A 21,780-nucleotide genomic window follows, 5' to 3' on the forward strand; every position below is an offset into this window, starting at 1 on the left:
CATGATTTTTTTCCAAGAAAACTACCAAACTTTTTTGGTAGTTATTTTTTTCATCTGAAAGAGCACATCTTTATCTAGTGTCTGAATTTTTTTATTGAAAAATATTATTCGGGTATGTTCTGAGACACACTTCACCTCTCACTTCACGCGTCAAGCTGTTTGTTCACCCCATTTACTATTAATTTTCCACGGTTTTGAGTGAACGGATGGTGTCCAAACATAGTATACCTACCAAAATCAATAGGTTTTTGAAAGAAAAAGTAAAATGATCGAATATTAACAGCCCTATTCTGAACGCATGGGAGTTGGGAATTTTTTCCCATTCCCACATTTTCGTATTCTGAATAATTTTTTTGTGGGAGTTTTTCCCATTTCCCATCTCCCCTGATTCTGAATGAAGTTCGAATTGGGAATTTGTTCCCATGGGAAAAAAATATACATTCTCTATCTTGAATTGTGGGAGAATTTTGTGGGAAAAATCTCCCCAGCAAACACTGTGGGAGTTTGAAAAAAAAAAATTTTCAAGAAATTTCATATTTTTATGTAATTTCATATTTTAAGACATCTACACGACAAAATTATTGCAAATATTTATAATCGCCATGTGTTTGCTTAATAAAAGCATACAAAATGTACTGTAAAATATGTCATTGGACGACTTCGGATTTTGCATATTCTTATATGATACAAAAACCTGCAAGAATCTAACATGTTTTACACCGATAAAAAATGTTCCTTTATGTTATCGAACAAAACAAAAAAAGTAGTAAACATTAGTAGATTTTTGCAGTTCTGGAACAGACCATATGTTTTGAAATACGAGAAAAAGAGTCATAGTTGATTCTATTAACGCAGCACAGCAAGTAAAAACAAATCAATTTCAAAATTTTTGGCAATAATTATTAAAATATATTTTCGTGCGGAGTTATTTTTTTCTTCCTTTTTTTCTCTCCCATCGGACGCCTCCCCAGGTGGTGGATAGGGGAACGCTCATCAGATATGGCGGGTACCGCAGAAATAAAATATGCGGGGCGAACCAAAAGAAAAAAAAATGGAAAATGGCAGCGTCTGACCAAAGGATTGGCGGCAGCAAACAGCGTCTGAACTCCAGGAGGAGCGGCTGAATACGGAGACGGAAAACTCTAAACCCTTCAGAAGGCCTCGGCAAACCACTGAAGTATAATGCCTAGAAAAATCATACAATTACAATGAATACAGAAAATAACCTACGGCCCTCAGTCTCCGGCAATCAGAGGGTGCTAAGAATCCCCGGAGGTAAAACCAAAACCAGACTTAGAATAGGAACTTGGAATGTGAGAAGTCTTTATGAGCTTGGAAAACTAGACAACACCATAAGCGAAATGGGAAGACTACAAATTGATATACTGGGTATCAGTGAAACGTGGTGGGTGGAGGATGCGGAATTTATTTCCCAGAACGTAAAAATTTATCATTCCTGAAATAGAGAGGGAATTCATAGAAAGGGCGTTGCTATTATAGTAAAAAGCCACATAGCGACCTGTGTCACTGGATATGTTCCAATTTCTGATAGGGCGATGATGGTAAAAATATCTGCAAAACCAATAAACATGAACATAATACAAGTATATGCACCTACAAGTGATAGCGATAATGATGAATTGGAAAAGTTTTATTACGACGTTGAAAATTTATTAAAGATGACAAAACCACACGATATTACAATAATCCAGGGAGATTTTAATGCTAAAGTTGGGCAAGAAGAAACAACCGGAATCACCGGAAAATTTGGCTTAGGACAACGGAATGAAAGAGGAGAACGACTAATACAATTATGTCAAGAACACAGTTTTAAGGTTGCTAATACTATGTTTCGCCTCCATCCAAGACGACTTTACACCTGGAAATCGCCACAAGACAATAACAGAAACATTGTTAGAAACCAAATTGATTACATTTTAATAAATAGGCGATATTCCTCCTGCATAAATAAATGTTCTACGTATCCAGGAGCTGATGTTCCCTCGGACCATAATCTTCTGTTAGGGAAATTACAGATAAAGCTAACTACTATCCGAAAGAAAACACCAAAGCGAAGAGTTAACATTCAAAAATTAAACGATCCTTCCACTAAACAATCCATGAAAGATCACCTTAATGCAGGACTACAAAATATTGATGGAGAAGATGTCGAGACCTTATGGAACAATGTAAAAAATTCCATAAATACTATAAGCAGCAATATCCTTGGAACCACAACATCTAAAAGAGAGGACACATGGATCACCGACGAGATACGCGCACTTCGCATAGAAAGGAGCAAACATAAGAATTCAAACTATGAAAGATATTGGGAAATTAATCAAGAAATACAAGTCGCAACTCGCGCAATTAAACAAATAGTGCCAGGAAATTGAAAGACTCCAAATCTTACATGACGACTTCAATCTCCACAAAAAGTTAAAAGAGGCATCTGGAATATATTCAAAAAGATCATCTACATTTATTTTCGATGAGAATAATACTGCCATATATGAAACTGCAGAAAAGAAACAACACTGGGAAAAATATGTTAGAAGTCTGTTCACAGATACCGCAAGAACCGAAATGCATAGCACAGATGGAGAAGCCAATTTTAGGGGAAGACGCATTACAGAAAGATGTGGCCATAAATTCAATGAAAAACAACAAAGCTACCGGGCCGGATGAAGTCCCATCTGAATTACTTAAATTACTAGATGGAAGAAATACACAACTATTGTTGAAGTTATACAACCAAATTTATGAAACAGGACAATACCCTCAAGATTGGCTAAAATCTACGTTTATTATGATTCCTAAGAAAAAGAATGGAGAAAAAAGGAGATTATAGATTAATAAGCCTTATGAGTCATGCCCTAAAAATATTTTTAAAGATAATACATAGGCGCATATACCCAATATGTGAAGCACATATGGGGAAAACGCAATTTGGTTTCAAGGAAGGCATGGGAACTCGAGAGGCCCTACTTAGTTTGAATGTACTCATACAAAACTGCCGCGATGTACAAAAAGATGTCTACGTATGTTTTGTCGACTACGAAAAGGCATTCGACACGGTCAACCACCACAAATTAATGGAAATTTTGAATTCAATTGGGTTAGAGGATAGCGACATAAAATGCATCAGAAACCTATACTGGCAACAGACCGCAAACATTCAAGTAGATGGTGAAATTACTGGAAATGTTCCAATTTCAAAAGGTGTAAGGCAGTGGTGCATACTATCGCCCCTTCTGTTTAATCTGTACTCTCAAAAAATATTTGAGGAGTCAATATGTGGGAAAAATATCGGAATAAGAATAAACAACACAATTATAAACAATATTCGTTATGACGACGACACCACCCTAATTGCAAGCAGCCTCGCAGGACTACAAAAACTAATAGATGCTCTTGAACATGCAAGTACGTCATATGCCTTAAAAATTAATATAAAAAAGACAAAGTTCATGATTATAAGTAGAAGAGGCGTCGAATCCAACACTCTTTTAAGCATCAATGGTACTCCAATAGAAAAAGTCTCAACATTCAAATATCTCGGAGTTCAAATTAATGAAAACTGGGATCCATCAATGGAAATAAAATGTCGAATTGAAATGGCAAGAAACTCTTTTTTTAAGTATCGAAAAATATTAACGAGCCATGACATAACCCTGGAAACAAAAAAACGATTTGTTAAATGCTACATATGGTCAGTACTATTATACTCGGCAGAAACATGGACACTAAAAGCAGCAGACGAGAGAAGACTGCACTCGTTTGAGATTTGGATATTCCGACGGATCTTAAAGATATCCTGGATAGATCACATTTCAAATAATGAAGTACTGAGGCGAATGAATACCGAAAGTCAAATGATCAGAATGATAAAAACGAGAAAAACTGCTTATTTGGGACATCTTATGAGAAACAGAAAATATAATCTCCTCCAAGCTATCATAAGATCCAAAATAGAAGGACGCCGTCCGAGAGGGAGACGAGAAATAACATGGATCAAAAACATTCAGGAATGGACAGGACACCAAGATGAAACAAGCCTTTTAAGCGCCGCCAGAAATAGAGATCTAGCTATAATTGAATGAAATATTTTAATTTTATTATACATATACAATCAAACAACTCTGTAATAATCAACATTGTATGATCGCTAATATCCGAATACGGATTTGCAAATAAAGAAGAAGATTAAAATATATTGGAAAATAACCATAATATATACATACAATCTTTACAACTTTTATTCATTTTCGTAAAATAACCTTCGGGGTTTTTAAATCAGACGACTAACGTTCTATTGAACACGTGTTAGTCTCCTCAACGACACGACAAACGTACATACATATATGCTAAATTATTGCAATGCTATTCCATTTTCCGAAATGCCTTTTCTTGAATAGGATCGTTATTTTTGAACGTAGAAGCTTGAAATTTTGCAAGGGCATGCGTTTTAGTTTTAGATTCAATCAAAAACGTATTTTATTTATTCATTTTTTTTTTTATTTTTTTTTTTTTTTGAGATACGTCTTCTGAAATATGTAATAATCGAGAAAAATATCCGAATTTATCTTTTTGAGTTTTTTTTTTTAAATATGCAAAATACGAGTTCTAGCGATCATTAGGAATAAGTAAAACTAGCGATATACGCGTTGAACCCCTAACTAAAATTATTCCGAATCATCATACAATTTTTAAATTCGTTGCAAATTTAAAAAGTTCCTATTACTTTATACACAAAACTTATGTTTGCCTACAAATTAAAAAAATGCTTACACCAATTCGCAAATTCTGAAGAAAATGTGCTTATTATAACGACACCACACATCGTTGACTACATTCACTTAAAAAATCCATAAATCAATGCACGGTTGTTGAATTAAGTGATTTGTGGTTTGCTAATCTAATTCAAAAACCGCGAATTCAATGCAAATAGGCAAATAGGCATAATTTGGTGTAACTGATTTCGAATTTCGAAATTTCAGCTCCCATCGTTTGCTGTTCCCACGTCGTTGAGAATATGGAAAACATGGGAATGGGAAATTTCGTTCCCATGGGAAGCAGTTCCCATGGGAATGTTCAGAATAGGGCTGTAAGTGATTTCAGAAGAAACAGGTATACGAAGTTTTCAACATTTAGGTTTTAGTCGTTCAATAAATAACTCGACGCTTGATAAATTATTGTAATTTTTAAAATTACTTTATTACATTTTAAAGCAATATCGTATATTATCTATGTAGCTCGATAAAATATTTCTTATTGCACAGTAAAATAATTTAGACTGATAAATAATATTTAGGTGGTTGTAAATATATATAGATAAATCTTTTTTTAGAAATATTTCTTATATAGATATTTTCATTTAGGTTACTTATTTTTCATTTGTTTTGTACATTTATCACCAGTACAAATAATAAAACTAAATTTTAATACTATCCTTTGCATAATGATTAAAATTAAATAAACGGTATGTGTAGTAGAGCATTTTATGCTTAAAAATACAATGTAACAAAAAACGAAGAAAACTTACAACGAAACTAAATACTAAAATTAAACATTAATTTAAAACAATTGCAACATGCATGCAGCACAGTTGGTTCATAACAATAACAGCACAGGTGGTGTTCTCATACTTAAATTTTAATGATTTTTTAAATCGAATATCTCTCTTAGTAGAGGTTCAACCTGTGATGGATTAACATTTAAATAGACACCAATAATAAATTGATTCAAACGTTCAACGTCTGATATTTTTTGTATTAATTTTATGAAGGCGGATTTTGCTTCGCAACCCGGGTAAACAGATTCCAAATATCTTCGCAGAAGATAGTAATAGGAATTCTAAAAAAACCAAACAAATAGTTATATTTTGTTCAACATTTCCTAAATGCTAATTAACCCACCTGTTCCAAACGTATCACATCGGAATGAACAATACGTGACCTTGATGGCGAAAACAATACAATGGCACACATTATCAATATAATATTCTCATCTATGCGCCATTTTTCATCGAATGTACTTAGAAATTGTTGAAGTTCTTCATAAACATTGCCCTTGGCCAATTTTAAAACCTCAGCTCGAATATTGGACATGTTTTCTTTGGTATGGGGAATCTGCATACAATAAAATGTTTAGTTTTTAGCTTATAACGGTTTTTTTCAAACATTATTTTACCTTCCAAGTATTACGATTATCATCATATGTCATTACGGAACGCATGATCATCATTTCTGTGCAACCACCTTTTAGTAAGGCAACTTGATCCTCTTGGCACATATCACGAAAAGCTGTTATCTTTTTGGCCATTTTTATTAAACGTTTTATTGCCACAGCTGTCAAGTTAATCACTTGTAATAATTTTGGGTCCTGATAGTTATCTCCAGGCTGAAATACATATCATTGAAGTGGGAAGTGCAAAAATATAGAGGGAAATGTTATATGTACAGATTTATAAAATTATGTTTTGAAGCTTTAGTGGAATGATGAGTAAAAAAATGAATGAGTGATGAATGGAAGCGAATGGGTTGTTGGTTTACAAGAAAAGGCGCAAGCTTGGCACAATTACCAAGGTAGTGGTATCACACCAGCTGTTCGAAAATGAAATGTTAAATAAAAAACATTATTGTTGTTGTAATTTCCCCAACAACATAAAGAAAATTTTGGCATAACATATTCAAAATTTTACGATGCCACTACCTGGGTAATTGTGTCATGGACGCAAGATAAGTTCTAGGACTACATGCATCCGATTTCAGTTTTATACTCTTTCTTTCTGTCATAATAAATTGAAGATTTTAAAGCCAAGGAGTAAGGAAAGGAGACATATGTATTCGACTCCATATTTATTTATAAAAAAATTTTAAATAATATGATTGAGGTGCAGAAAACGTGCAGAAACATTTTGAACGCGGAATATCGGAAATTAAAAAATGTGTTCAAGGAAATATCTATTCTAGGCTATGCTGACCATGACCTTAATGCAACAAAACATCAACATTTTATCTAACAAAATGGCTGGAGGAAGTCTATGCATCAACGCAAAGAAAAAAAGCACTTGAAGGACCTTAACAGTATTATCTGCAAATCTATACTACCACCTAAACAATTATCGTTAAGAACAGAAACCCCCCAGCTATGTGGGGGCTTAAAGCCACAATTTTTTCTCTCAATATCCTGCATAAAACGGGAAAGGAAATTGTGGCCGGCCAAAGGTAATCCACGTAGTGACTTTTCATTAACATTTTGCGCATTTTGCTTCCAAAAAAGTTATATTTGGTTGAGTATTGCTTTGTAAGTGCGTCTGTTTCCTTAAAACGCGTTCAATTGACAAAAGATCAAGCTTTTTGTAGCTATACTATATTTTAAGAATTCTGAAGAATCTTGTTTCAAACAGCCGAAGTTCGGATCGAATAATCTTGGAATTTGTATCTGCACAATAAAGTTTTTGTGTTGAAAAAAATCCCACATTTTCGGAATCTATTATCATATCAACGGGCGGTGATCATTGCCTAGGCCATGACATTTCGTTGATGGGGTACATTTTCAACCACTCTACTCTCTAACATAGTTTGGTGTCGCATTTTGCTTCCAAAAAGTCATATTTGGTTGAGTAATGGCGTCTGTTTCCTCAAAGCACTTTTAATTGGCAAAAGCTCAAGCTTTTTGTAGCTATACTATATTTTAAAAATTCTGAAGAACCTTGTTTCAAACAGCCGAAGTTCGGATCGAATAATCTTGGAATTTGTATCTGCACAATAAAGTTTTTGTGTTGAAAAAAATCCCACATTTTCGGAATCGATTATCATATCGACCGGCGATCATTGCCTTGGGCCATGACATTTCGTTGACGAGGTACATTTTCAACCACTCTGATCTCTAGCATAGTTTCGTGTCCACCTGAATTTAAATTCTCCATGGCATATCCATCACCGAGCGGTTTGTCTGCAACCGTGACATCGTTAGATGTTTGGTTATCGAACATTTCTTGAATTACCACTTGGTCATCTTAATTGGCAACAAAAAATACGACATCAGAAGAGTTATAACCTTGAAAACATCCAACATCAATTGTAATGCCATGTTTGATATATAACTCTGTATTTATCAGATATCTGCCTGCTTAAATTACTTTCGCCAGTCTAATTGTATAGTCATGCTGATATTTCTACGCTTGATCAAAATGTCTCGGAAAGGAGGAAATGGTTTCATTAACATATGTTATGGGTACATTTACCACTGCCAAATTGTGTATTGTTTTTCGAAACCAAGAGCAAGAATAACAATGAAAGGCAATCTAGCTGTTACCATACCAGAAATACTGACGTTATTTCTTTTAGAGGGATTTGCATGGGAAATCTAAGTAGGCTTGATAGACATATATTCGTTTTTTGCCATTCTTTACTGCACTGCTACGGGATTTGCAAAAGGTGTAAAAGTCGTTTGCCTAGGCAAACATTACCGATATATAAAAATTTTGTTTAGTAATTCTACCTGATGGGGAAACCACAATCCTCCGAAACATGTGCATATCCTTATTGATCCTAGTTTGATAGTTTCGTTGTATCGCTGAAACCTGTGGTCGTTGCGAAGGAGACTAAAATTGTTTCTTCTTGAGTCTTCTAGATCCCTGGTCTTTGAATGTGTTGTTGAATATTTTCTCCCTTTTTTACCAACGATATTATAAATTTCGACGTCTTTCACTACGTTGCCGAGTATTTGTTCGCAGTTCATCAGCGCGATATTCTAGATTCCATCACCTTTCAACGTATTGTCGAGTACACTATGCAACACTGAAAATGCAAACAGCTTCTAATATGCATTTTTTGAAAGTACATATTTAGACTATAAAAACCCTAGTAGGGTTTTGTCCTATCAGATCCAGTTCGGATTTTATGGCCTCATCTAAACCGGGCTAAATCTACACTTTTTGGCATTTATCAGGCCTTTATCTCAGAAACGAATAGGAATTTGGCCTTGCTGTCTTTAGCAATATTGTAGCCCTAAACTAGTAGAACTTATCTCTTGAAAAAACCACATAAGAAAAACTCCATCTAGGGCATCAAAATCTATAAAATATAGAAAAATTTACATAATTGCTGAAATTCTGGTCAGTATCGGCTAAACTATTGGAAGTTGAAGCAAGTAACATTTTACAAAAATCTTCCAAATAAAGTTCTCAACAATTCTTTAGAACATTCCGAAACTCTAAAATGCTTACTTCATGTTGCTGCAGCGGTATTTTGCATCATACCTTTTACAACACGTATTTCAAACACAGTTCACACCAACAGTTTTTTCTCACATTTCGGATTTCACTACTTTATTGACATTTTTATTAAATCGTCGTTAAAAAATGTACTGAAAACAACGGGATAGAGGCATTTTACAACAATGACATGTTCTGAAGAGTTGTGTATTACATTCCAGGGAATATTTTTCCAAAAGAAAATATTCAGAAAAAATTAATGGTTTTGGAGATACGGTGCAAAATGTATAAAAATTGTGGAATTTTTGCATATATTTTGAAATTTGAGCCAATAAATGTAGTTTTTCGAGTTCATTATTTCTCCAAATATTTTATTCTTGTCCTTATCTACAAATTTGCTTCAGAGGTCAGAAGAAGATTCGCATTGGTTTCAGAGATATAGCCCCGAATTTCTTTAAAAACTCAATATTTAACCAGGTTTAGATGGGGCCATAAAATCCGAGCTGGATCTGACACAACAAAACCAAACTAGTGTTTCTTATCGTTTGGGTCTGTACTTTCAAAAAATTCTCAGTTCGAAGTGTTTGCACAAGATCACCTTAAAAATGTTGCACAGTGGTATTTGTTCGCTGTACTTCAGCGTGATATTCTAGATTCCTTCGTCTTAAAACGTGTTGTCGAATATTTACTCGCAGTCCCTCATCGCGTTATTCTAGATTCCGACACCTTTCAACGTCATGTCGAGTATTTGTTCGCTGCTCCTTAGTGCGATACAATTCATTCCGGTGTCGACTAGAGAGGACGGACAAGGGATACCCAATCTCTATGTAGTGAATGATAGTGTGGCTAAACAAAGCAGCCAATTACTAGGCCTTCTGGAGCGGACGATAGTCCTGAGTCTCAGTAAGGGCGGTGCTTCTGCTGAGACCGAGAAAGGAACGCGGACCAAAGAATTGACCGCGAATGTTGTGAATGTAAATCGGTTGGCTAAGAAGAAGAGGCCTTACCGTAGGTCGATCCACTACACCAGGAAGTGCATCAAGGAAGTTCGTTAAACTCGATGAGAGAGTACCGGTTGATCAGTATGAATCTCAAAGTGGTGAGCGAAATTCGAAAGAAGTTTCACTTACTTGCCCAAGAGATATCCTGATCTTGATAAGCTCTCCCTCATACCGATGTCTGCAGGGACTAAGGTGAGTTAAACGTAAACATCAACCCCAATCGCACCTAACGGCCACATTGGGAGCAATGGGAACTTGGTTCAACGTCGTATAAATGATACACACCTTCTTCAATGGGAGACTGTTTCATCACAACGCCACACACCCCTTAAAGTTGAAGGATGTAAAATCAAAGGAGATAAATCACCCTTATATCGTTGAAATTAGAACATAGATGAACAAGATGAGCACTCGCCTTTACGATTTCGTACGATACACCATACAAATGTTGCCTTCATGTTAATCTATGAATTAGAAGCACAAGGATCAAATGTGCAAAACATTCATTGGTTCATCAAGCGTATTGTGGAACGCCCAGTCTAAACGGCTGGAGCTAGAATCTTGAAATTTTGGGTGAGGGTCACTCTTGGTGCGAATAGGTCAGATAAGGCTCGGTTTTTGGAAATTCGAACTAGAACGGTACAAAAAGTACCAAAAGGTACTAAATATGGTACCTTTGTATTTGGCGAACCGGTAGAGCTAGAATTCTGAATGATGGTCACTGATTGAGAGTTAAAAGGTGTACCAAAGGGTTTTTGAAAATTCGACCTATAAGTGTACGGAAAGTACTAAAAGTTATTAAAAGTTATATTTTGAACGGCTATAGCTAGAATCTTGATTCCCAAAGTTGGGAAGTGGTGCTGATATAAGGAAATGGTTTTGGAAATACGTACTTATATGTACAAAAAGTACTAAATGGTACTAAATTTGTACAATTTTGTTTCGGATGAACGGTTAGAGTTATAAATCTGAAATTTGAATTTAAGATTACTGTTGGAGTGTAAGAAAGATAGTTTTGGAAATTTGTACTGATGTGTACGAAAAGTACTAAATTGTACTAATTTTGGTAAAGTATGGATTTGGGTGAACGGATAGAGCTGGAAACCTAAAATTTGAAATTAAGATTACAGTTGGAGTGTAGGATTGAGATATGGATGTAGTATTGGAAATTCGTACTTATGTGTATAAAAGTAATAAATTGTACTAAAGTTGGTAACATGTGGAATTATATCAACTAATAGAGCTAAAAGCTCTATTAGTGAAGTTGGATTGATACAAGGATATGGCTTTAGAAATATGTACTCAATTGTACGAAAAGTACTAAATGGTACTAAATTTGATACAATAGGGATTTGGGTGAACGGATGGAGCTAGAATCCTGAAATTTTGAATTGAGATGTACGTGTTGTGTTGGAGTGTACGAAAAGTACTAAATTTGATACAATGGGGATTTGGGATCTGGAATCGTGAAATTTAGAATTTAGATTATTGTTGAAGTGTAAGATTGAGGTAGTTTTGGAAATTCGTAATTATAGGTACGGAAAGCACTAAATGGCACTAAATTTGGTACAACTTGGATTGGACTGAAGTTTTGAATTAAGATTACTGTAGGTGTGTAGGATTGAGGTACTTCTGGAAATTCGTATTTATGGCACGAAAAGTACTAAATTTGGTACAATTTGGATTTGGATGAACAGATAGAGCTGGAATCCTGGAATGTGGAATTAAGGTAACTGTTAAAGTGAAGAATTGAGGTAGTTTTCGGAAATCTTACTTATGGGTACGAAGAGTACTAAATGGTACTAAGTTTGGTACAGTTTGGAATTGGATAAACGGATATACATACATGGAATCTTGAGATTTGGAATTACGAATACTGTTTTTATTTGAATAAGGTTATTGCTTAAAATAAGTAAAATGTAATTTTAAAATTTATGTTTTTGTTTCGTTTGGTTTAAAATATAAAAAGAAACAAAAACAATTTTCTTACTTATTCGGAAACAGCTGACTTTCTCGCAAGTTCTTACAAAATGTTATTGCTGTGAAAGTTATCGTACACACCTATTATGGCCTTTTGTTTGGTTAATCTTCTTATGTCAATTACGTTGTTCGCCTGTCGAACGACGTATACGAATTAACCCGTTTCCACGACACCATTCGTAATTAAGAGAAACATAATTTATTTTTCCTTACATTTTGCTTCCTCGTTTTTATGAGAATCTGAACACATAACACGTGTAACATATATTAAAAGAGCAGGAAAAACACTAATCTTTCCTGCGAATGCATATTTTACATTTAATTGCAAGCTTTTCTTTCATATTTTCCATTAATTTTGAAAATTTTTGTATTTTCTGTATTTTTTAATGTTTCCATTTTCAAAATTATTGGGAGCCAGACATGTCAGAACAATATTTGTGTATACAGACTTTCAGGCAGGTATGTATTTGACTTTTGTTTCTAGATTTGTACGCGAATTTGAAACGATGGACAAGAAATGTAAATGCAATGAAAGGGAATAGAAAATTTGCTATGCTTTGAATGTATACTAATCGTTGAACCGTTTACTTTTCATTCATGTTTTGCAGATTTTCTAAAAAGGCCCTACATTTTTAAATTTTGTATTTTGTCTGTCATAATTAATTTATTTCGATAAATGCTCTCATTTGTTAGAGGTGGGACATATTTTATCGTTGTTCGGAGAGTATTTCTACTTGAACAACGTAGAAAAATCGTCGTTCTCAGAATTTTGTATGGGGAATTGCTTGCTTCTGATAAAAGAGAAAAGGGCAACATAGTTCGAAATTGGCTCGGCTTTCTGTATTCTTTTAAATTTCTCAGTAAATGGGCACACGTTTCAAACAAATTCAGGAAATTATCTTCATACAAAGTGCATCTGCATATCTTTCTTATTTGTGCTTTATACTGTGGCCAAGTATTACTATGTTGGAATGGGGAACACTCCAAAGTAAATTTGGTAAATGGCTATACGTATTTAAGAATAATAATTGTTCCAGAGACATCCCAAAAGAGATAAGGTGGACTTCCCACATATCAATGAGTGCACCCCGACTTATATTATCCCAATGGGGCCTACGGTTTATCCCTGAATCCAAACGGCGTACCTTAAGACACCACGTTTAGAGAAGTTTTACATTGCTGAAATACTCAAGAAATGTCTACAACATTACACTGAGGGGTATTTTGCAACAGTTGAAAATTTGATGTTGACTGGCCTGGGAATCGTAAGCAGTTATTCAGCGTTCAAGGCGGTTGGGCATACTATTCCACCACGGTGGCAGCCCAAAGAATAACATCTATCATTCGATTTTGACGTAAGTTTTTTGTTATGTCAGAAATGAAGCAGGAAAGAAAGGCAACCAGGCGAGGCAGCTTATGTACCCAGGCCTTTATTTATAATTATTGTTTATTAATTTAATTTTAATAAGTAATATACATAGATTTTTGTTTGAAAGGACTAGCATTACATTATTTCATAGCTACTCGGTTGTATTGAGAATTTGGAGTTAACATTGAAAATTTGAAAAGGAATCTTACGGAAAAGATTTCTCAGTACATGGGCTAACTTTTTAGTAGAGTCTGACGGACAAAAGAAGTTGTAACAAATACTTTTATAGTACGTTTATATATAACCGGATTTAACAAGCCCACTGGGTTTCAAATGTCAATTCCATTGCTTATATTTCAAATAAATCCTCATAAAGAAGGTTAACCCTGCAAAAGGCTATAATGTAAACATGGCCTTAGGTTGTTGTTGTTGTAGCATGAAACCTACGAAGAAGCATAGATTTGATGCTGGTCAATCCGGAACTTAAAACCCGCTGCTGTGATATTGAATACTTTAATGTAGTGAGCGTTATTGTCTACGTTGGAAGTCTAGTTGAATTTATCCTTAAACATTACTGGAAATAGTCTTAAAAGTACACCATGAACTTAATGGCAGACTTTCCACACACACACATATATAAAAATGAGCGTATCAAAAATATATTCTAACCAAGCAAGTTAAGAATTGAATATATAATTTATGTTTTCATTCAGATATCGATTAACATCAACAAATGATTAAACTATTCAAATTAACTTCATTGTTAATGCAATGATGTGAATGATGATGGACACGGCGTAATCCCTTGATGTGTTAATTGCATACGAACGACGAACGAACACACATCTGTGAAATGATAAACATTCAAATTGATATAAAGAAGAAATAAGCAATATCATATGGTAGATAATAATGACTAGGTTTGTAGCGAGCGTATCGTCTCGTATCATCAAGCCCTCTAACAGGTATTGCTGTTGGCCTGATATTTTCAGTGATAACGGACCATTGATAAAAAATATATATTAACATTTTTTTCTTTATTCAGCCAACAGGTGTTTCTTCAAAGACAAATTAATTGTATTAACTGGAGCAGAATTGTGTATGGCTTGAAATACTGATAGACTGTGAAAATTTCTTATCAACAACATTGATATATATGAATTATTTACTTATTTCTAAATGGGAAATCTGTTCAATGAATTTCTTCTGCCTGACTCATATGAGTGTGCCAAAGCCGTCGTCGTAAGGTGTGTGAACAGGTGTTCAATAATTGCAACAGTAGAGAGGTGATAAGATAATATCTGTTAAAGAAAATTTCCATCATAATTTTAAATTGAAGATATTTTCAAGACTTCATTTTTATGTATTTCAAATGTGTGATTAAATAGAAAATTAATTAGTTACATATGAGGGGCACAAGTTTCAAACAAATTCAGGAAATTATCTTCATTTAAAGCATAGCTGCATATCACTCTTATTTGTGTTTAAAACTGTGGCCAAGTATTACTATGTTGGAATGGGAACACTCCAAAGTAAATGTGGTAAATGGCTATACGTATTAAAAGAATAGTAATTGTTCCAGAGACATCCCAAAAAGGGAAAAGGGGGACTTCCCTCATACCAATGAGTGCACCCCGACTTTTATTAACCCAATGATATGGGGCCTACGGTTTATACCTGAATCCAAACGGCGTACCTTAAGACACCACTTTTAGAGAAGTTTTACATTGCTGAAATACTCAAGAAATGTCTGCAACATTACACTGAGGGGTATTTTGCAACCGTTGAAAATTTGATGTTGACTGGCCTGGGAATCGAAAGCAGGTATTCAGCGTTCAAGGCGGTTGGGCATAATATTCCACCACGGTGGCAGCCCAAAGAATAACTTCTATCATTCGAATTTGACGTAAGTTTGGATGAATGATTACGATGTGCAAATATTGGACCAAATCGAGGACCGCTGGTCAGAACACTTTTGGTTTTGGATCAGTACGGAATAAAAGAACCCGCTGCCGTGGGATTGAGGATTACCTTTTAAAATCCATTGTTGTTGGCCGCAGAGTTTTTACCGATTTAGGTTCATTATCTCAGTCTGTATGGACTTTACCCCGATAAAAATTATACTGTCTTAATATAAGCCACGAGGACTACCTTGCTGTAAAAATTTCAAAACGATCTTATACATGTACCTAAACTGTACATTTCACTATGCTACAGGAAAATTATTAACCATATTGTGACACCGCAGCATGATAGAAGACCAAACAAGTAAGAACAGCGTTAAGTTCGGCCGGGCTGAACTTGTTACACCCTCCACCACGGGCTGTATTGAAGTAAAATGGAACAAAATACCGAAATTCGGTAGGTACCGTTCTATGGGGGCTATATGAAGGCGTGGACCTATACCAACAAATTTCAGGTCGAAAGTTCTATACACCCAACGATAACCAAACACCAAATTTCAGCCATTTTGGTGGGATAATGTAGCTAAAACCTTCAAAATACCGAATATCGGGAGGTACCGTTCTATGGGGGCTATATGAAGGCCTGAACCTTTACGAACAAATTTCAGATGGAAAGTGCTATACACCCAACGATAACTAAATACCAAATTTCAGCCATTTTGGTGGAATATTGAAGCTAAAACCTCCAAAATACCGAATATCGGGAGGTACCGTTCTATGGGGGCTATATGAATGCGTGGACTTATACCAACAAATTTCAGGTGTAAAGTTTTATACACCCAACGATAACTAAATACCAAATTTCAGCCATTTTGGTAGGATAATGAAGCTAAAACCTTAAAAATACCGAAAATCGAGAGGTACCGTTCCATGGGGGCTATATCAAAACGTGGACCGATATATCCCATTTTCAATACCAACCATCCTGGAAGTAATAAAAACTTCTGTACCAAATATTGACTCTCTATCTTTAAAATTGCGAGCTGTGTCTTGATTTCAACAGACAGACGGACATGGTTAAATCGACATAGAATTTTATGCTGATCAATAATATATATACTCTATAGGGTCTCCGACGAATATTTCGATGTGTTACAAACGGAATGACCAATTTAATTATACCCTCCATATGGTGGAGGGTATAAAAAGAGAAGACACGTGACTCGTAATTTTTTCCTATCTTATCAACTTTCGCGGTTATATGCTTACAAAGGTTTGAGGCTTGCATGTCAAAAGGGATTATTGGATTTGTTATGTTCTTTTTGAGAAGAGCTACAACTTTGCCTCTGAGATTAAATCAAATTTCTTAACGGTTTGGAAGATATAATCCTGATAATTTTCGTAATGATTCGTAAGGCTATAACCGCGAAAGATAGCTGAGATAGAAAAAACGGCGAGAGACATGTCTTCTCTTTTTTGGTCTTCTATCACGCTGCGGTGCAGAATGTGGTTAATAAAACATGACTCGAAAAATTACACACAGTGTTTGCGAACAATTTTGAAATTTTGTGTGGAAGGTATCTGAATGAGTGGACCGATATAGTTCAAATTCGAACGTGATTTAAGTGTGAAAAAAAGAAATATTACAATACGCAAAGTTTGGACCAATGTCAATCATACCTTTCGATAGTAATCGAGCCCATCAGGCACTGTAAACAGGACTACAAAAATTGATTTCGGTAAAATTTTGCAAAAGCTCTTAAACTGCGCTTAAGCAAACATGTTGCATTTTCGCAATATAGAACTTCTTGGAGTTTGATGTACGCCTGTAGAGACAGGAATACAGAAAAAGAGGGGAGGTTATACAGTTCGCTAGATATAATCCCTTCTTCTGAAACTTGTTTTTCGACATTTTGTTCCTAAATTCCACTTAAGACTGACTGATAGTTGATTGTCCAAACTTTAATGTATGTATGTATACATACAATTCTGACGCTTACGCCTTTGTTCAGTACAGTCGTACTGAGACAATTTTCCTTTAATGTACTATTTATGGAAGATTATAATTTTAAACTTTCTAATGATTTTGCCTGTTGTTATTATTTTATGATTAACAATAGAACAATGTGCAGAAGTATGTTGAAGCTATCAACACTAGCTTGAATTATTATATGTTGCATTTATATTAAAAAAATTGTAAAATTGTATATGCGAATTTTATGACCAGTCATTTTGTTCTTCGACATCAACCGAAAAAAAATTCCCTTAGGAAATCTATTAGAAATCGGAACGAATTCGGAATGACGATTCTTAAGATTCTTTAGAAAATGTGCAGAGATTCTTAAAATAAACTTATAGAAAATCGGTCCAATTTCTAGAAAAATATTAGAGAAATCGGCCACATTTCTAAAAAAATTCAGAAAATCTCAGAAAAAATCTGATATCAGAGCCCTCGGAAAAAATTGTTAGCTGGGTACTTCTTTCTACACCCATCCAGACGGCATATGTGTGTATTATAAACATTGAATCTCGTTCATAGGAGTATCTACGCCAGAGCAATTCCGACCACTAACTATCCCAAAATAATTATCGTCAAGTTCTATAGCTCGTAGCCACCTGCGACAGGGCGAGTGATAGGATCAGTTGAGAAGTAAAAGGAATATGTGTGTGTGTGTGTGTGTGTGTGTGTGTGTGTGCGTGTGTGTGTGTGCGTGTGTGTGTGTGTGTGTGTGTGTGAAGTTCTCCGCTGTTTGCGGGAATATTGAGTATGACCCAACGAGAGAGTCAGTAAATCAATAGAATAACTAGGGTGTGAATACCGAAGAATGCCAGCTACATGTACAAAGCTGAGTAATTTTTGTTAAACTACATATAGCATGTGGTATACCTATTTAGTCAAACCCGCCAACTTAACAAGAATCTTGGTTTTTTATAACAAGTGTAGGTGATTAAAACTATCTGCAAATTTAACCAAAACCTACGGTCATACAAGATTATGCTACAAATTCCTGTCTTCACTGTGCTTGTCCTAAGTCCTACATTTTTTTCAAAAAAAGTTCATGTTATCTTTGAATCCTTGGCAAATCTATAAAGAATTCCATTACCTCTCCATTCCACCATCCTAATGGGTCTTGTCTATTTTAAAAGTTCATGCTATCAGATAATCATTTTATCTAACCTGTAAAATTATCCTTAATCTCCACAATGTCCTCTAGGGTCACTCTTTAGTATTTATAAGCCATGAACGATGATAACAAGTGGATACTATGAAAATGGGGAAAGAACCAGTGACGGTCCCGACTGATGTGTACATAATTTTTAAATTGCTTTTAAAAATAAATTCTTAATTAATATAAATCCACTTACCTTTATGCGATCATCACTCATCAAAACACTCAGATCATCGTCGACAGGCAAATAAAGGGCTTCACTGGCCAATTTCAACTCGCGCAACTTCATCATTTCAGTTTCATTTAAATCTCTTGATATACTGACACTAGAAGGAGAGCATACTTGTTGCTGGCACTGTAGTGGTTGTTGCTGTGGCATACATGTAACATTTTTGGCGCAACCTGAAGCATATGTCGTCGAGCTATTAAAATCCAATATGTTATTATTGTAATGTTCTTGTTTGACTCGAGGTTCAGGTGGTAAATTATTGAATGCTTGAAATTCTATACGTATTACTTCGGTTAGTACTGATTCTAAGGAATTTAAACTATCACCAGGTGCATATTGTCCTGTAGCATTTTCAGGAAATGAATTTTGTATAAATGTTTTAATGTCGAAATGTTCACTGGCAAATTCAGCGGCTGCTGCGGCATCAACTTCTGTGGGCGATAAAAGACCAACATTTGAGGTGGTTGGTTGATCATCCGGATGAGATGACATAATCGATGAGGGACCACTATTGGAAATTGCAGGGGACGAGTTTTGGTATTCTAATGGTGATGCAACCATACATATTGGTTCCGACACTGATGATGGTGGTGTAGCATAATTGTTACTATCCACCAAAGAATATGGTGTACTGGGTGCTGGTGATGTCATGGTTGATAAAATGTTCGTATTCAAATCATTTGGACTTGGATAATTAAGCATCGAATGTATTAGGGTATTATCTGTAGTAGTCGTTTGTGATGTTGATGGCGAAGAAGTTGCTGCAGTGACAGTTGTTACTACATTTGTCATGGAAATTTCCTTTTGGCTTTTTGATTCCTCAAGGGGTGGTTGTATTGTTGGGTTTGCCGATACCGCTAAATCGCCATTTGATGTAGACTGTTGTTGCTGTTGTTGTGATTCATCACCGACACTATTTAGAATACGATTTAACATTCTCAACGCTTCTGCGGGAGTATTCATAAATTTGTTCATTATATCAACAGCATCTTCTGGTGAATCCATAAGATTTTTAATAAATTGCAATACATCTTGGGGTGAGCTAACAACTTTTGATATAATCTCTAATGCGTCGGTGGGTGAGCTCATGAATTTTGTGAATACTGTTAAGGCATTGAAGGGGGAGTTCATAAATTTACTAATTATTTTTAAAGCATCACCTGGAAATAAACAAGACAAAGTAATGAATAAATAAGCTAGGCATTTCAAAAATTAAAAACATCAAAATAAGTTTACATCGGTATATAACAACATCGACCATATTTATTTTTTCATTGGACATGATTTTATTCTTTCGGCGCCTAAGTTACATATCATCGTACTAGGGTCATAAATAGATTAGAAAGTACAACTTCAACTGTATTCAAAACAAATATTTTTGATTATGCTTACCTGGATAGTTGATAAGATGCGATATCAAGCGCAATGCATCTTTTTGAGAACTGATAATTTTCTCCAAAGTTGTCATGGCTTCTGCAGGTGTTCGCATTAATTTGCTAATTGCTTGTGAGGCCCGATCTGGATCACAAACAATAAAATCCACCATTTCCTCACCAGTCATGAGCTTTGGATTAATATTGGCCATATTATCGACAATTGCCACATTTGAACTTGAAGTAGCATTTGGAGATACTTTTACTGATTCTGTGCTACTGTCAAATGAACCACAACTTTGGGAATCAAAGTTAGCTGCATCGTAGCCACTACTATCAGCAGCTACAACATCACTTGGACTACCACCGCCACCGCCCTCTTCATCTGTTGTTTGACTGCGTTCCGTAATTTTCCTTTTCGCGCGATTTGTTTCAATTTTACGTCGTTTTATCATTTTGTCCTCCTCAGACATTATGTTCTCACTCTTCATGCCAATATCCAAGCATTTCTTGAGACGACATTTCTGACAGAATCTGCGAGTGACTACATTGATTTCGCAATTTTGACTGAATGGACAGGTGAATTGCTTTTTTGCCAGCGCATTACGTCGAAAGAATGCTTTACAGCTTTCGCATGTCACAGCACCGAAATTGTAACCCAATGCTTTGTCCCCACAAACGGCACAGACTTTATTCGCGGGTGTCATATTTCGTCAATAACAAATTATCCCACTGTTTGCTTTTTGTTTAGTTCTGCTAGAACTTGCTCAAATTAGTTTTGTTATGCTTTAATTGTTGTTATTTACAATATCCAGTAGTTTTTATATTTTTTAAGGATTGTTAATGTTCTTTAGTTTACTTTTATCCCGAAATACATTGTTATTCCCGTTTGTTTTATCTTTAGTCCATCGATACTTAATAAAAATTTTTCTATTTTCACCGTTTAATTCCTCCAATTAATTCATTCTGATTGGATTATTTTTTATTCATTTGTCAAAATGAAATGTCAAAAACACCTGTTAACAAGTGATGGTAATAGGTGTGTTTGTTCATTTTTCAATAAAATTTAAGTTGTGTCCATGGTACAATTAGAAAGGTAGATGCCTCAGCCCAGCTGATCGAATCTAAAACGTCAAAAAACTAGGAATTCGCCATGAAAAATCAAAACAAAAAACCATATGATTCGGTAAGTAAGAGATAGCATGTCTACACTTTATAGGCAAACACAAGCGATAAAAAGAGACAACAAGAGACCATTTGGCGAAAATTTTGACAGTTTACATTACAAAAAAAGTTGCTTTGTTGTAGCAATTCGCCGATGCATCTACCTTTCTTATTGTACCATGAGTTTTTCACAGACAGCCGGGTTGGCAAATTTTTGACATTTTTGTGAAAAAGAAGTGAGATGATAATTCAAATGTGCTGAAAACAAAAGAATATGTACAAAACAAAATATGTGAACGGAAAACAAAAAGAAATCGGTGATTTTCATTCATAATTTTACAACTGTTTTCGCAGTTGTCTGGACGCC

General features: G+C 35.0%; 1 protein-coding gene across 1 annotated transcript; it reads right to left on the reverse strand.

Annotated features, from left to right (window-relative positions):
* Positions 1-5,192: 5,192 nt before the first annotated feature.
* Hr96 (Nuclear hormone receptor HR96) lies at positions 5,193-21,708 on the reverse strand. The gene is made up of 6 exons (XM_073960175.1): positions 21,531-21,708; positions 20,269-21,363; positions 18,844-20,036; positions 6,193-6,402; positions 5,919-6,131; positions 5,193-5,856 (listed from the first exon to the last, which is right to left on the reverse strand). The coding sequence occupies exons 2-6, from the start codon at positions 20,954-20,956 to the stop codon at positions 5,656-5,658; spliced, it is 2,505 nt and encodes an 834-aa protein (XP_073816276.1). The 5' UTR covers positions 20,957-21,363; positions 21,531-21,708; the 3' UTR covers positions 5,193-5,655.
* Positions 21,709-21,780: the final 72 nt, after the last annotated feature.

This window comes from Musca autumnalis, unplaced genomic scaffold, assembly GCF_047663935.1.
Source record: "Musca autumnalis isolate F117 unplaced genomic scaffold, ASM4766393v1 scaffold_1, whole genome shotgun sequence".
NCBI lineage: Eukaryota > Metazoa > Arthropoda > Insecta > Diptera > Muscidae > Musca > Musca autumnalis.